Source organism: Suillus paluster (genome assembly GCF_016628075.1).
Source record: "Suillus paluster strain FC165 chromosome Unknown EDB91scaffold_29, whole genome shotgun sequence".
Lineage (NCBI taxonomy): Eukaryota > Fungi > Basidiomycota > Agaricomycetes > Boletales > Suillaceae > Suillus > Suillus paluster.
In genome coordinates, this window is record NW_024537589.1 from 357,419 (window position 1) to 370,554 (window position 13,136).

At 49.4% G+C, this 13,136-nt stretch overlaps 4 protein-coding genes across 4 annotated transcripts; 1 reads left to right on the plus strand and 3 right to left on the minus strand.

Annotated features, from left to right (window-relative positions):
- Positions 1–832: 832 nt before the first annotated feature.
- On the minus strand, positions 833–1,792 carry EDB91DRAFT_1336886 (phosphoribosyltransferase-like protein). Its single transcript, XM_041325554.1, has 2 exons — positions 1,614–1,792; positions 833–1,561 (listed from the first exon to the last, which is right to left on the minus strand). The coding sequence occupies exons 1-2, from the start codon at positions 1,706–1,708 to the stop codon at positions 913–915; spliced, it is 744 nt and encodes a 247-aa protein (XP_041176764.1). The 5' UTR covers positions 1,709–1,792; the 3' UTR covers positions 833–912.
- Positions 1,793–5,849: 4,057 nt separating this feature from the next.
- On the minus strand, positions 5,850–8,200 carry EDB91DRAFT_1223622 (uncharacterized protein). Its single transcript, XM_041320939.1, has 8 exons — positions 7,716–8,200; positions 7,519–7,657; positions 7,368–7,468; positions 7,223–7,304; positions 7,149–7,166; positions 7,044–7,082; positions 6,180–6,988; positions 5,850–6,123 (listed from the first exon to the last, which is right to left on the minus strand). The coding sequence occupies exons 1-8, from the start codon at positions 7,835–7,837 to the stop codon at positions 5,934–5,936; spliced, it is 1,500 nt and encodes a 499-aa protein (XP_041176765.1). The 5' UTR covers positions 7,838–8,200; the 3' UTR covers positions 5,850–5,933.
- A 115-nt stretch (positions 8,201–8,315) lies between these two features.
- On the plus strand, positions 8,316–8,898 carry EDB91DRAFT_1248954 (Ndufb8, NADH dehydrogenase 19kDa subunit; the record flags this gene model as incomplete). Its single annotated transcript, XM_041322999.1, has 3 exons — positions 8,316–8,537; positions 8,597–8,812; positions 8,866–8,898. The coding sequence occupies 3 exons, from the start codon at positions 8,316–8,318 to the stop codon at positions 8,896–8,898; spliced, it is 471 nt and encodes a 156-aa protein (XP_041176766.1).
- A 181-nt stretch (positions 8,899–9,079) lies between these two features.
- Positions 9,080–13,109, minus strand: EDB91DRAFT_1054037 (uncharacterized protein; the record flags this gene model as incomplete). Its single annotated transcript, XM_041313797.1, has 11 exons — positions 9,080–9,616; positions 9,687–9,774; positions 9,825–9,907; positions 9,962–10,015; positions 10,079–10,504; positions 10,557–11,451; positions 11,527–11,793; positions 11,845–12,570; positions 12,627–12,739; positions 12,790–13,000; positions 13,057–13,109. 11 exons carry the CDS (start codon positions 13,107–13,109, stop codon positions 9,080–9,082), a joined length of 3,453 nt encoding a protein of 1,150 aa, XP_041176767.1.
- Between the last annotated feature and the right edge of the window lie 27 nt (positions 13,110–13,136).

Here is a 13,136-nt window from a genome sequence, read left to right on the forward strand (position 1 = left end):
TCTATACCATGGAGTGTAACTACCAACTTGAATATCCAAGGTAGACTCTTCATCACGAAGACACCAAATTCTGACTACCGTTCGGCCGTATGCTCCGAAAACAGTACTTTGCAACATCCGACTCCAGAATATTGAATGCGAGCCATTTTTGCTCATGCTAGAGATGTATATGAGGAAATAAGACAGCCTCTGATTGTGCGATCCATCCAGGAGGAATCGGGTCCTTAGCCAAATACAAGTGCTCGGGCTTAAACCTCTCTCAGTCGTGTGGAAGCGAAGAGATCGACGAATATCGCGCTACTCACGCGTTGAAGTGATACAAGTTGGTAAGCCTAGTGCAAACCATGCAAGATACAACACTAACCGTGTTTCCGAATATTAGGGTTGAATGGCGCAATGCTCAGGCCAGGTCCGTGCGATAGGCAGAAGAAGTCGAGCGCTCCAGGAGGAGATGCGTAGGGTATTGGGCTTCACGCATGCCACCGGCGCTAAGGATGAGGCTCTGATCGCCTACGCCTGCCGTCAGGCTCAGGGCACGATCCTGGAGAAGATGTAACATCTCCCGACTACCTCACATTACTTCCTGATATCCCATATCTGGTAGAACACTGTGTAGTATCTACGCGGAGCGTTAATTCTTGATGTATCGGTTCGGTTTGATCCAGTTCGACCCATGGAGATCTTGATTGCGCTGTCACGGTCCCAGTTCTATAGAAGCACCAGCGTTCTTCGTATGTGCTTCTGCTGGTGGGAACTTACGAAGTCTAAATAATATAAACAGGAGGAATTCCGTGAGTGCTACCCTTGCAAGCTTGAAGCTTAGTTCGCGACGTTTCTTGTAGTCATCATGGATTTTGCTTTTAGTTACAAGTACATACCCACATTGAACCCACGCGAAGAGATGCCGCGTCCTTAGAACGATGTTATACCATAAGTGTCCCTGTACTCCCTCAGCGCCTGCAAACTCATCATCTCTTCCTCGCTGGACTCCCCTCGCGCTTCCTTTTCCTCTAACCACTTTACTAGATCCCGCATCTTCAATACACTTCGCACCTTCCCCTTGCCTCCTAGCAATCTTTCGAGCTTCATGACTGAACTGACCTTGCGTCCCTGGTCGTCTATCTCGGAAAACTCCTCCCGATCGAGAAGTTGTACGACACCAACCACCTCTCCGCCCTGCCGAACGACATGGTTTATCGCAGTGCTGGCTGCGAGGCCAGTGGTCATGACGTCATCGACGACCACTACACGCCATTTCTCCTTGCCACCTGAGGGCCATCCGACGATATTGCCGCCCTCGCCATGGTCTTTTGCCTCTTTCCGATCGTATGCGAACTTGACGTCGCGGCCGTGTATGGATGCAAGAACGAGCGCTGTGCAAGCAGCGAATGAAATGCCTTTGTAAGCTGGCCCGAAGAGGATGTCGAAGTCAGTGAAGGGGTTCGCATTGGGGTCACCAGGGGAGGGTGAAGCGCAGAGGGTGGCGGCGTAAGCTTGTGCAACGGTATGTAAGATGGTGCCGTCGGACATGAGACCCGCATTGAAGAAGTAAGGAGATTTACTGGTATACGTCTAGGATGAGTTGATGAAGACAAATCATGGAAGTCACTCACCGGCCAGACTTGAGTGTAAAGTTACCAAATTTAAGAGCGCCGACTTGAGCTGCTTGCTCGAGGAGCTGTGTCTTGTAAGACTCAAGTGGAGACATGCGTAGCAACCGTAAAGGACAAGGAACGTGGTACTAGATAAGTAGATAATCTCACAAAAATTTGGGCTATGTAGGATGTGAGTGTTATTTTTAGACATGTGTCACGTGAATCAAAGTCACAAGTGAATTTGAAAACGCTGAAAACACGAATAACGCTGGTCCAACTAGCTTCGAGGCTGGACCCATCCATCCTCCAGATAACAAAAAATGTGGGAACGGTCGTCCGGGAATACAAAGGAACACCGACGCGATTTTGAATCACATTCAATACCTTGAAGAGGATACCTCTAATTTTCTCGACCAGCACGTCTCTCGAGGACATGAGCGTCACCTACTCCGATGAGGAAGCAGTCTTACATCTTCTCATAGGACTGTGCCAGAAATCCCTATATGGCAGCAATTTAGGTCAGTAATTTTAAAGTGCATGCATCACGATGTGGTCCTAGGCCGTATCATCACTTCCTCCTCAACCCACAACACCCTTCACCTCCCAGCCCTTGTCGCTCACCATTTAGAGCTGTGTGATGCGTATCATTGCCGATGTATCGCATCTTGTCAACATGCAAGCCTCTTGATCGCTCAGAATCTGAGGGCGTGAATACGGAAATGACTTCGAGAGTGGGGTCGAACCCTGTCGGGCTACGCAAGCACAAGTATAACCCAGAAGGTATACTTTGCATGACGCCTGGCCGTGGGATGACCACGATCATGGTTATGCGAAGGGGGCGGCGTGGAAGGTCAAGCTCCATGGCAGCGCAAAAGGAAGAAGAATCTGACTGACGCAGATGCAGCTTCTGTATCTGCCACGTCAGCATCGGTCACGACCCCTGCATCTGCTGCACCAGCCAACTCCGCTAATGCTGCAGCACCCATCATCTTCCTCTCTTGCGCTTCCATAGACTCCACCCTCTCGCCGCTTACTACCCCCTCGACCCCACAACATGGCTAGCATCGCGACTCATGTTCTCTCCACTATCCTAGATCGTAGTACCTCGCTCACGCTCCTCAGAGACCGTGAATTCTTTTGTTCATATTCCACCGCTGATTCTGTGACCGTGCGCACGGCCAATAACAGGAATCTGGTCATCTCTGGACATGGCGATTGCGTAGCCTGGCTCACTTTTAACGGAAATCGGCACCGTATTCCTTTCGGTCGGATGGGTGGTCACTACGGGTTGGGAACGTAACTTCCGCTGTGACCCACCACGCTGTGAGTTCGTGTATAGTGTAGCTCGCCTGGGGGACATTCCCATGTTAGATTCGGGACGAGTGAAAGTGATAGTAACGAAGAACCAAGTCTTTGTTGATATCACTTCCTTCATCCTGAGTCCGAGTCACCCTCGCTCTTTCCGCAGCTCGATGTCTTTGCCTTTGCACACGTTGCTCCTAAACTCGACCGTTCGCATTGGACACGTTGGGGATGACGCTTCAAGCGGGAGTCGTCCATCCCCCTCTCAAAATGCGAATCCTACTTCCTGCCCACAACAGCTTTTACGTATGAGGTCTCATTCGTATCGCAACTCGGCACGGCAAATGTCATTTCATATTCCTCGATATCTCACACGAAGGTTCTCGACATCCAGCTTCTTTCCACCAATGATCGGAGGCGTGGGATATGACTTCGTCACTCGGTCGTTGTGTTGAACTGCTTTTACAAAAAAAAAGTTAGGTTGAGGTCTGTCAGCAGAAACAGGATATTTGGCTAAAATCCAGCTGAGTCTCCCTGACAGAAGCCTCTCAATAAAAGTGGGTGTCGGGGATAATATGCATGTAGTAATCTAACTCTCTAATCCGCATCCACGACACACGACACAACTTCAAACAACTCATTATCACACTCGAAATATTTGCCGACTTCTAAGTACTCTGCCCCCATGTCAAATTTGAGCGAAAAGGACTGAACCGATTCAACTTGCAGGTATGTTGTGTAGTCCGCTTCACTAACATTTACCTCCAGCAGAGGCTCTTTATCTCACTGCTTCATTCGCCGCATCCGAAGAAGACTTACCACGCCGGTGAGTCATGTGGTCAAATACAGGATGCAAACTAATACTCACGCATTCATTCGCGAGATAGCAGTTTTTGCAGTCTCTAGTATGCAAGCACAAGAAAGGACAGTCACTGCTAGGGTGACCGGCAGGTATTGATGCTGCAAATATTGATGCTATCAAAGCAGCAACAACGGCGAGGACAAAGGAGAACGCATTGTTTGTGAGGATGTGATATGTGATCAAATAAATCTGAATGGGACAGTAGGAAGACCGCTTGCTTTTATATGCTGAATACTGTTGTTCATGACGATGTAGGAAGAACCTATCCACCCTTTCGAACTGATGGTATCTACAATGCCAGCAGATTGCCACCTCAGATCTTAAAGCAAGGTCAATGCCAGCTCGAATCCGCTGCGGGGGACAAACTAACGTTTCCTTTCATAGCTTTTCACGTCATCTCCATGACGCCTATTTTTTCAGCCCTAGCCTACAACTCACGCATCAACTTCAAATTGCAGCTTAACATCACAAAAGTAGGCCAAGATACCGATTCAGAAGCACCGCAACGATATCGGAACCCAACATCATATTCGTCAGATCATTCATTTGAAGATGAAAGACTTGGCGGACGCCTCTAATTTTCTCATCCAGCACGTCTCCCTTCACGAAAAGGGCGCTACCTACTCCGATGAGGAAGCAGCTTCCCATCCTCTCATGGGACCGCCAGCAACGCCAGGAGGCTATATGACGTCAGAGCTCCTACAGCGTATGCACCACGATGCAGTCCTGAGCAGCATCTCCACATCCTCCTCGACCCCCACGTTCACCTGTGTGGCGCGTATCATTGCCGAGGCGTTGCGTCTTGTTCAACACACAAGCCATCACATCCTCTCGCCTAGAATCTGAGCGCGCGAATGCAGGATCTGGATATGGCGGTTGCGTAGCCTGGCTCACTCTCACTTGGAATCGGCATTGTTTTCGTCTGAGAAGCTGTCTGCATACTCCTGGCGCGATGGTCAACGTCCTTTCGGTTGGATGGATGATCACTAAGGGCTGGAAATGTGATTTTCCCTGTAACCCACCTCGCTGGGGGACTTGCCCATGTCAGACTCAGGGCGAAGAAGGTGGGATCAGAGAATAAGTGTCTTCGTTGATTTCGCCTTCCTTCCTCCCGAGTCCAAGTCACCCTCGCTCTCCGCAGGTCGGTATCTTTGCCTTTGCGCATGTTGCTCCTAAATTCGACCATTCGCATTGGACACGTTGGGGATGACGCCTCAAGCGGGAGTCGTCCATTCCCCCCTCAGAATGCGAGTCCTACTTCATGCCCACAACAGCTTTGACGTATGAGGTCTCATTCGCATCGCAACTCGGCACGGAAAACGTTATTTCATATCTCACACGAACGTTCTCGACTGCTTCTTTCCACCAATGATCGGAGGCGTGGGATATGACTTCGTCACTTGGTCATTTCTCGCATGTTTGTCAAAAACAGTTTAGGTACGAGAGTTGGATTGTACGACTACGATCGTGCAACCCAACTCTCGTACCTAAACTGCTTCTCCACAACACTGCATCGATCTCGCGCGCTCGTTAACAATAGCTCTGACGTACAAGATCTCATTCCCATTGCACTCCCACGGAAAACATTATTTTCTTCCTCGATGGCTCACACGAATGTTGTCGAACTTCAGCTTCTTGCCACCAATGATCGGAGGCGATGCGTATGACTTCCTCACTTAATACTCTTTTCATTTCTCGTATGTTTGTAAACCTCGCGCAGCTTGATGAGTTCTCGTACCTAATTTGTTCCTCCTTGACACTGTCGATCTCGCCACAGTTGTTATTCGTTTTCTTACTATAAATTGCTCTCTGTATACAGCTACATAATAACGCATCATGCATAGCTGTTTCTTAACAACCCTGAGAACGATTGTGCAGCTCGACAGTGGGTGTTGGGTGCCAGTTGTTCATGTTAAATTTTCGCTTCGGACCCGCTGACCTGGGAAACAATTCTGACTAGACGAGGAATGGGATAGACACGACTTCCAAGCCTCTCAGCACAACTCCCAACGATAGATGTTTCCAACGTACAAACAGATCACTCATTTCAATACTGGCGGGCCATATATCACGCGGGAGTCACGAAAATGATTTTGTCAACTGATGCATTGAGACATGCAAATTTGTGTGCAATAAAGGGGTATATAACGTCGTCGGGTCATAACATATTGATCCTAAGATTTAAAACATACAAAGCCACGAAGGCACCGGCAATATTCAGCCGATTCCTCTCGATAAGAGCACGCATCTTCCTGGGGCAAAGAATTACGCCACAGGCGCCAATCTGGAGGTTTACCGACCGGCTCGCACCACGTTAATTCCGCTCGCATGCGTCCCCGTATGCTGGTGCGATCTGCCATGTCGCTGTACAAACGAACCAAAGTTAGCTATATAGTTCATTCAAAAAGCGAATGAATTACTTTTCCCAATTGATCCAGTCGCGTTCAAAGTAATCGCGAAGAGGGTTGGTGGGAGATGTTCGGTCGCACCAGCTGGACTTCTGTTGTTGTGTTGTTCGGACGACTGGAGGCGTGGGGTCCTCGCCGTACAATCGTTCGTAAGCACTCCAGATGGACTCTTTACAACCCACGATTGTGCGCACGGTCCTAGCGAGATGCATGCATGCCCATGACGACATGCTCCGCTCACCCCCTGCCGTCATCACAGAAGCACGAGAGCTGTAATCGGCTTCAGCTGCCGGTTGGGCCGATAAGGCTCGAAGCTCAAAAAGAGTTGCGGGATCAAGCTGTACAGTCGAGATCGAATGTTGACTCGTAAGCTGTTGTCTATCCGAAGAGTTGCGTGGTAAGGGAATTTGCAGTGGGGGATGCGACCGAATACTGGAGAATGATAGCGAGAGATACAGTGGCAAGACGGAGAGTGGTTGCGGCGACAAGAAATATGTGTCGAGCATCTCCTCCCATGCTCGCTGAAGCCGTGAGTGATCTTGCGGATCTGGGGGTTTTGGATGCCTGAGTTGGGCATCCAGCACGGAGGATAGTGAGCTTGACGAAGATAGTGACGTGGATGAAGGTCCAGAAAATGTATCTAGGCTGGTATTTTTATTTTTGACCTTGAGGGAGGAAACAGATTTGTGATAAGAAGTTGCGGTTACCACCGTATCTGCCAATGAGCCCTGGGTAGAGCTGCCGGAAGACTGTCCACTGGTGGAGGTCACATCATGTGATCGTGGAGATTGGCATGGAAATAGTAGGTCTTCTTCAATAACCTGGAAGTCCGTCAGGGTAGCCGATACATAATACGACCGGGAAAAAGCTCCGCACCTCGAACACACCGTCAGGTTTGAGGATGCGGGCGATCTCCTGAGGTATGTCAGGTAAAAGCAAATTCAAAAAGGGTTTACGACATGCGACGGACAATTCGCTTACCGCCAGAACTGATGGCCACTGCACAGTAGAAAAAGGTATTAGCAAGTCAACTAGGCGATGCCGGAAGGACTAACCTCATCCTCTGGGATGTGTAGGCCCATTCGGACCATCCTCACGAAGTCAAATTGACCAGGCAGGAATGGTAGCTGTTCTAGCCTGAAGAAGCACATCAGATACGACTCGGATTATGGAATGCGTGGGGAACCCGTTATAACTTACAGATTGCCTTGTACCCATCTCAGCCGACGAGAAACAGACTTTTCGAGGACATTCAAACGTGGTTGCCTGGACTCGATATCGAACCCAACAACTGTGCTGCCCTGCATCCACCCGTAAAAATACGGTTTGCGCTGTGTATAATCTCACCAACCTGCCATTGCCTGGCGGCTTCGATGGCCCAAAGACCGCGCCCACACCCAAGATCGAGAATTGTAGACGGAGGGCCGTCAAAATCATAAAGCGTCAAGCTCCTACAACAGTTTGTTATAAACATATGATCCCAGTGATCACTGAAATATGATTGGTAAGGAGACAGAAAGCAGAAGCATGGTTAAAAATGGAACTCACAAATTCACTATGTCGTTTGTATATTGCAAAGGTGAAATAATCTCGTTGGGAAGCCGCCTGCATTTTGGCATTGAAAGTAGGGCGACGTCGATGTTCGTGTGGGGGCTATCGTTAACGTTCATGACGATGGAAGAAGGTGCATGGGCATGGATGATTTTATCTAGGATGTTGATGGATGCCGATGGTCATATGTATGATAGTCGTTATAGATGAGCCAATTTATATGCAAGTAGGAGGACCTGTGATGTAAATTCGTTGAAATAGGACAAGGGTTTTGAATGTTAGCAATGTAGAAGCAAGCTGCAACATGATAAACGATCTACCTCGAAAAATTTGGGGAGGTGATGACGGCCGCATCTTCTCCAAGCATGCCATGAAAGTTTGTACCATTCATGGACTTGCAGGGCCGCGAAGATAGGAAAGATGCCGTTCGCTTGAGTCCGCTTGTCAATAAGCATGCAAGAGTAAGCTTCCCGAATCCCGTCGGTTCTTTCCCATAATTAATTGACCTACTCTAGTATCCGGGGTCCTGGTAGTTGTTTTCGGGGGTTGGTCTCATTCAGTGGTCACATCGAACTGGTCACTTCACCTCGACTTTCAATGAGCTCCTCAACATCACTCCGTTTCGCGAGTGTCATTCGCAACGTTGCACTAAGGCGATCGCCCCTATCTTTGCGTGCGTACGCAACGCCTGCAACGTACAAACAACACGAAAAAGACCCTCAGCTTGCCGATTACCCTGACCTTCCATGGTTATCAGACCAGGAACTTCCTCCTAGAGGCTGGTGGGATCAGCAAATGCGACGGAACTTTGGGGATCCGGTCAGCATTATTACCCAGTTCCGGCGCGTAATCACGTCTCAGACCATACCTTTTTTCAGATACATGAATACGACGAAGTCTTGTCCATGTGGGGTCCTGATACTCCTCCGATTGCCCCTCAAAAGGCTCTGTTCCAGCTTTCTCTCGCCATCTCGGCATTCGTTGGCTTCGGTTTCCTATGCAAGTACGCACTCGTACCAGACAGACCAACCATACCCCGGGAATACCCGTACTCCGGTCTTGTACGTGAACTTGGCGGACTTGAGGAAAATAAGGTGGGCTCGTGTCCCACGTGTCTGTCGATGGGTCGATCTGACTGGTGTTCTAGGCTAGAGAAGAGACTGAAGAGATCGACGAGTAATATTGCGGTGTACCTAGACCTCACGTTTCTTATCCGGGAGAATTTCGCTATCACGCGTTCTACTACCTTTGCGTGATGATTCGTTACCGTTGACTGCACTCCGCCAACAGCCTGGCACACAACACAAGTCCAGTTCCCCTGAGAAAGTGCATGCGCTATGGTTATGTACGTGTTACTTAAGCTAAGGACCCTCGAACTCTGCCGCAAGTATGGTATATCTGTCAGGTATTCGGGTCCCTTTTGCCACTGGTCTCGCCCGTGGGCGGAGTCGGGGTTTTGAGGTTTCTGCGGCGGAAGGACCGTCACGATCATTAACATTGCCAATATACTCGTCTCCGCTTTCAGGTCCAGATTCCTCAAGTGTCCTAGCGGACGAGCCCTGCAATTTGGCACCGCGGCCCTTGCCTCTGCGGCTAGTAACTGCCCGCTGTTTTTTCTGTGGTGCCACCGCAGGACTGGGTTTCGTTCGACCCTTCTGGTTAGTGTCTGTTTTCCTCTTTTTGATCGCGGGCTCTTGGTCGTCTTCAGGTACGAAATTATCTGCTTCATCAGGTGGTATGCTAGTGTTCCGTTGTGCCTGCTGTTTTCGGAAATCTGTAACCACTTGCTGAAGGCGCTTACTTCCGTATGCTTGTCGTTTCCGGGGAGCATATGATCCGCTACCGGGTGCAACCTCAAAGAAGCTATTTAAATTGCCCTGCCGATTCATAGCTGCGGCCTGGCAAACATATTGAGCAAATGAATACCCGGATATTGATTGAATGCCATAACACATAGCCTTTCCATACCTGGTTCCGCTTATTCATTTTCTGAATGATGGGTAACAGCAGCTCATCAACTTTGGATTGGTTCCAGTGTAGCTCTTCGTGTAAAAAGCTGCGGAACCTTGTGAGCATTTTTATTGCGGGGACGTGGTTGCTACGCACTGTCGGAGGGCGTCGAGGTCGGGCATACCCCATTTGAACGGCTCCTCTGATGAATCTACCGTCGGATGATAATAAGCATCCCTCTATGGCCCAGAGATTAGTCTTCCATTGCAGCAGATAAAGCAGCAGCCACCCACCACTAACGCATTAGGCCACTCCGGCGACAGATACAGATTTTTGAACTTCTTTTTCTAGATCAAGAGATAAGCACATCAACTTGCATCAGAAAACGAAATTTTCAGCAAGGCACATACGAAACGATTCCGGAATTTGGTCGTATTGTCCTCTTCTCGGTCCCGCCCACTTTGGACTTTGATCCACCAGTTCTTGAACTTGTGAAGGCCGTCCTCGCCTGGAAACTCTTTGAGCAGTTCCATGGCCACTACAGGGCCAACCCCAGGAAGCCCCTCGACATAGTCGCTTCCGAGCAGATATGCCAGACGAATGAGCGTGTCGCGTTCCAGCCCAAGCTCCCGTGAGAGATCAGACGAAAGAAAACATTCTACAGTCTTCGATTGATTGAACATATTCTTGAAGACGCGCATACCTCCGAAAAGAAAAACGTCAGAGTCGTCCGTGATGATACCCTCGACTAATCCCAGCGCCACTAGTTCTGCGCACTGTGCTTCGGCTTCCATCGGTGCGGTTATGTATGGAATACCAAAGAGACGCAACATCAACTAGACCAGATGGTGAGCTTAAATGAATAATGGACCGGAGCATCAGACATACCATAATTTGAGAGATCATCTGTTGAGTGATGTCTTCCGAATCACGCATCGCTGCTTTCTTCTGCTGATTCAACGTCCGAATCTCTTCGTCGATCTCATCTCTGACGGCATTCAAATCTTTGCCCTTAACTTGAGAGATAAAGCGAACAAATTCGCCTTCTTCAGCATGGGGATCCATCTCTTGAGCAGCATCCCATGTTTCTGCGGCAGCAGATGCTCCTTGTTCAGCACTCTCAGGAGCAGCACCATGAACGGGAGACGGAGACCGTGACCATTCGATATCAGATTCATCGTCACTCTCGGGTATCGGAGCCTCGGGCGTGACCATACTAGATGACGAAGGCTGCGAAGGAGGTTCCAACGTCTTCGGCAGTTGAAAAGAGGCAGAGGATATTGATCGTCGTTCTTTGGCCGCATCGAGAACTTCTGGTGCTGAGAGCATCACAGGTACAGAACTCTCGGGTAATTCTTCGACGCGGCCTTCATTAGTGACCGCGACTTCTTCCATGTCGTCATCTGAATCTTGTGCGGCATCCTGCAAAAATTGGGGGGAGGGAGATGGTTCGATGTGGGTGGCGGTAGCAACAGGCGGCGGCATTATATCTGGTACCTCGAAGGATGGTACAGGCAATACTTCATCCATGCTCTCATCTGATTCTGACGAGGGTAATCGAACGGATGGCATGGGACGCGACGCTGTCTTCGGCGACATCAACAAAGTTGCCTTCCCAAACGACGTCTGCAACGGAAGATCGGGCAGAGTTCCAGATAGCCTTCGCGCTGGACCGGCACCTGCAATTGAGAGTGCAGTCTCCAGCCGAGAAGGGGACGTGTATAAGTCGTCATCGGAATCATGGGTTAGATGAGCAAGTTTTGACTGAGGAGTTGCAGGAGGACTAGGTTTGGAAGGAGAAGGTTCTGAAGTGACTAAACGAAGGTCAACTTTCACTGCATCCCTCCTCTGGAAAGACGTACTAGGCTTATAATTGGCAGCACTATCTTCCAGTGAAGCCTGAATTGCCAGGGCAAGCTCAGGATCATCAATGTCCTCCAATTCGTTATGAATCAGAGGTCTGGATGTGTCGTCGTCGTCATCATCCAGGTCAAACAAAGGCTTCGATTTGATTCGCCTCTGGACAGGTTTTAGAACAGATGGCTGCGAGCGTTTACCTATGGTGTGCAATGCCATACTTGACTGAAACTCCCGAAGATCGGGGTCAGTGGCTCCACCACCTGGTCTGAAAATACGATGAACAGATGATCAAAAATAATGAAGCATGCTAGCGTACATACTGACTTCCTCCATCTCCATATCATCATCGCTGTCACTTTGAAGTGTGGGCTCGTCTTGATCAATTTCGATTGGTTTTGACCGTGTGCCTTCGTCCCGGATGCCCAAGACCCAACCACCATCTGCCCCCTCGTTCTTGACAAGAACATACTCTCGATTGCGTTCACTGGCAATTCGAACAGGGATGGTAATGTGTGCTTTACCGATACTGTCGGTGGTCGTCAAGAGTTGTTGAGTCAGAGCATTTCGTTGCTTGAGATTCTTGATCTGTTCTCGTGAGAAGTCGAGGGGCGTTGCTGCCTTCCGTAGCATATTCTGCAGGCGCTTGTACGATGTCTGACGTGACTTCAACCGGAGGTCACCAACAATTTCATACTGAACTTCAGTGGGCAGCTCCTGAAATGCTGAAGAAGTGACATCAAAGTCCTCCGGACGCATATCCTCAATGAATGCCCGAAGCTCTTCCTCTGTGGCGAGTCGCGGGTCCGGAACCCGTGAACTAGTGGCCTTCGCCACGCGCTCTTCGAGGTTCACGTCTGGAAGCCTGTACGGATCGTGATCATAAAAGCGGGCTTTCTTCTTTGACGACGGGGGTGTTTCTTCTGCTTTCTTCTTTGCTGGTGTCTTCGGCGCAGAGCCATCAATGTCCTCCAGATAAACCACATTCTCATCTAGGACTACGGGTCCTGAGGGCGCTTTCTGTTTTCCATTTGAAGTTGGGGGGCTGGCTCACAGATATGAGCATTTGCACATTTGTTCAGGATACAATAGGTCGCATACTGTGATGCTTGAGCATGTACCAAAGCCTCCCGTCTCATGTGGGCTGCCAGCAGCTTCTCCGCAATCTTGGCGTGAGTTGCAGCAGCACCACTCTTCTTCTTCTTACGCTCAATCTGGACCATGCCGTCAAAACTGAGATAATGATAAGGCAAGAGTGTCTTACAATCGTGTTTCTCTTGAGCGCAGGAGCTCCTCCATCAAAGACAAATACTGGGCGAATCCCATAGAACAATAGCTTGCAAATACGTCGGAGGAAACCAAGCATATGTGCATTAACTAATGCACGTCCATCCTTGTCGCGCATAGTAGCTTGAAACTGGTAAATCCAAATGCTAGAATCAATCGCGAGCGCTTTCCCTTCAATGGTCTCGAGCCTAATACAAACGCGACGTTTAAGCCTGGAACCTCGGAAGCCATGGAGAGTACATACGGCACTGGACGGCCCACTGGAGTCAAGAGATCCCATAGTGACTTCACACCCATCTGTCAGTATTCTAAGGAAGTTGGTGA

Bases quoted from the DNA above. Each gene is read 5' to 3' on its own strand.
- EDB91DRAFT_1223622 (XM_041320939.1), bottom strand. From the start codon at position 7,837: ATGAACGTTAACGATAGCCCCCACACGAACATCGACGTCGCCCTACTT. The intron at 6,989-7,043 runs GTGCGGAGCTTT...ACGGACTTCCAG, and splicing joins AACCTGACGGTGTGTTCGAG to GTTATTGAAGAAGACCTACT. The intron at 6,124-6,179 runs GTAATTCATTCG...TCGTTTGTACAG, and splicing joins GACTGGATCAATTGGGAAAA to CGACATGGCAGATCGCACCA.
- EDB91DRAFT_1336886 (XM_041325554.1), bottom strand. From the start codon at position 1,708: ATGTCTCCACTTGAGTCTTACAAGACACAGCTCCTCGAGCAAGCAGCT. The intron at 1,562-1,613 runs GTGAGTGACTTC...GACGTATACCAG, and splicing joins TTTACACTCAAGTCTGGCCG to TAAATCTCCTTACTTCTTCA.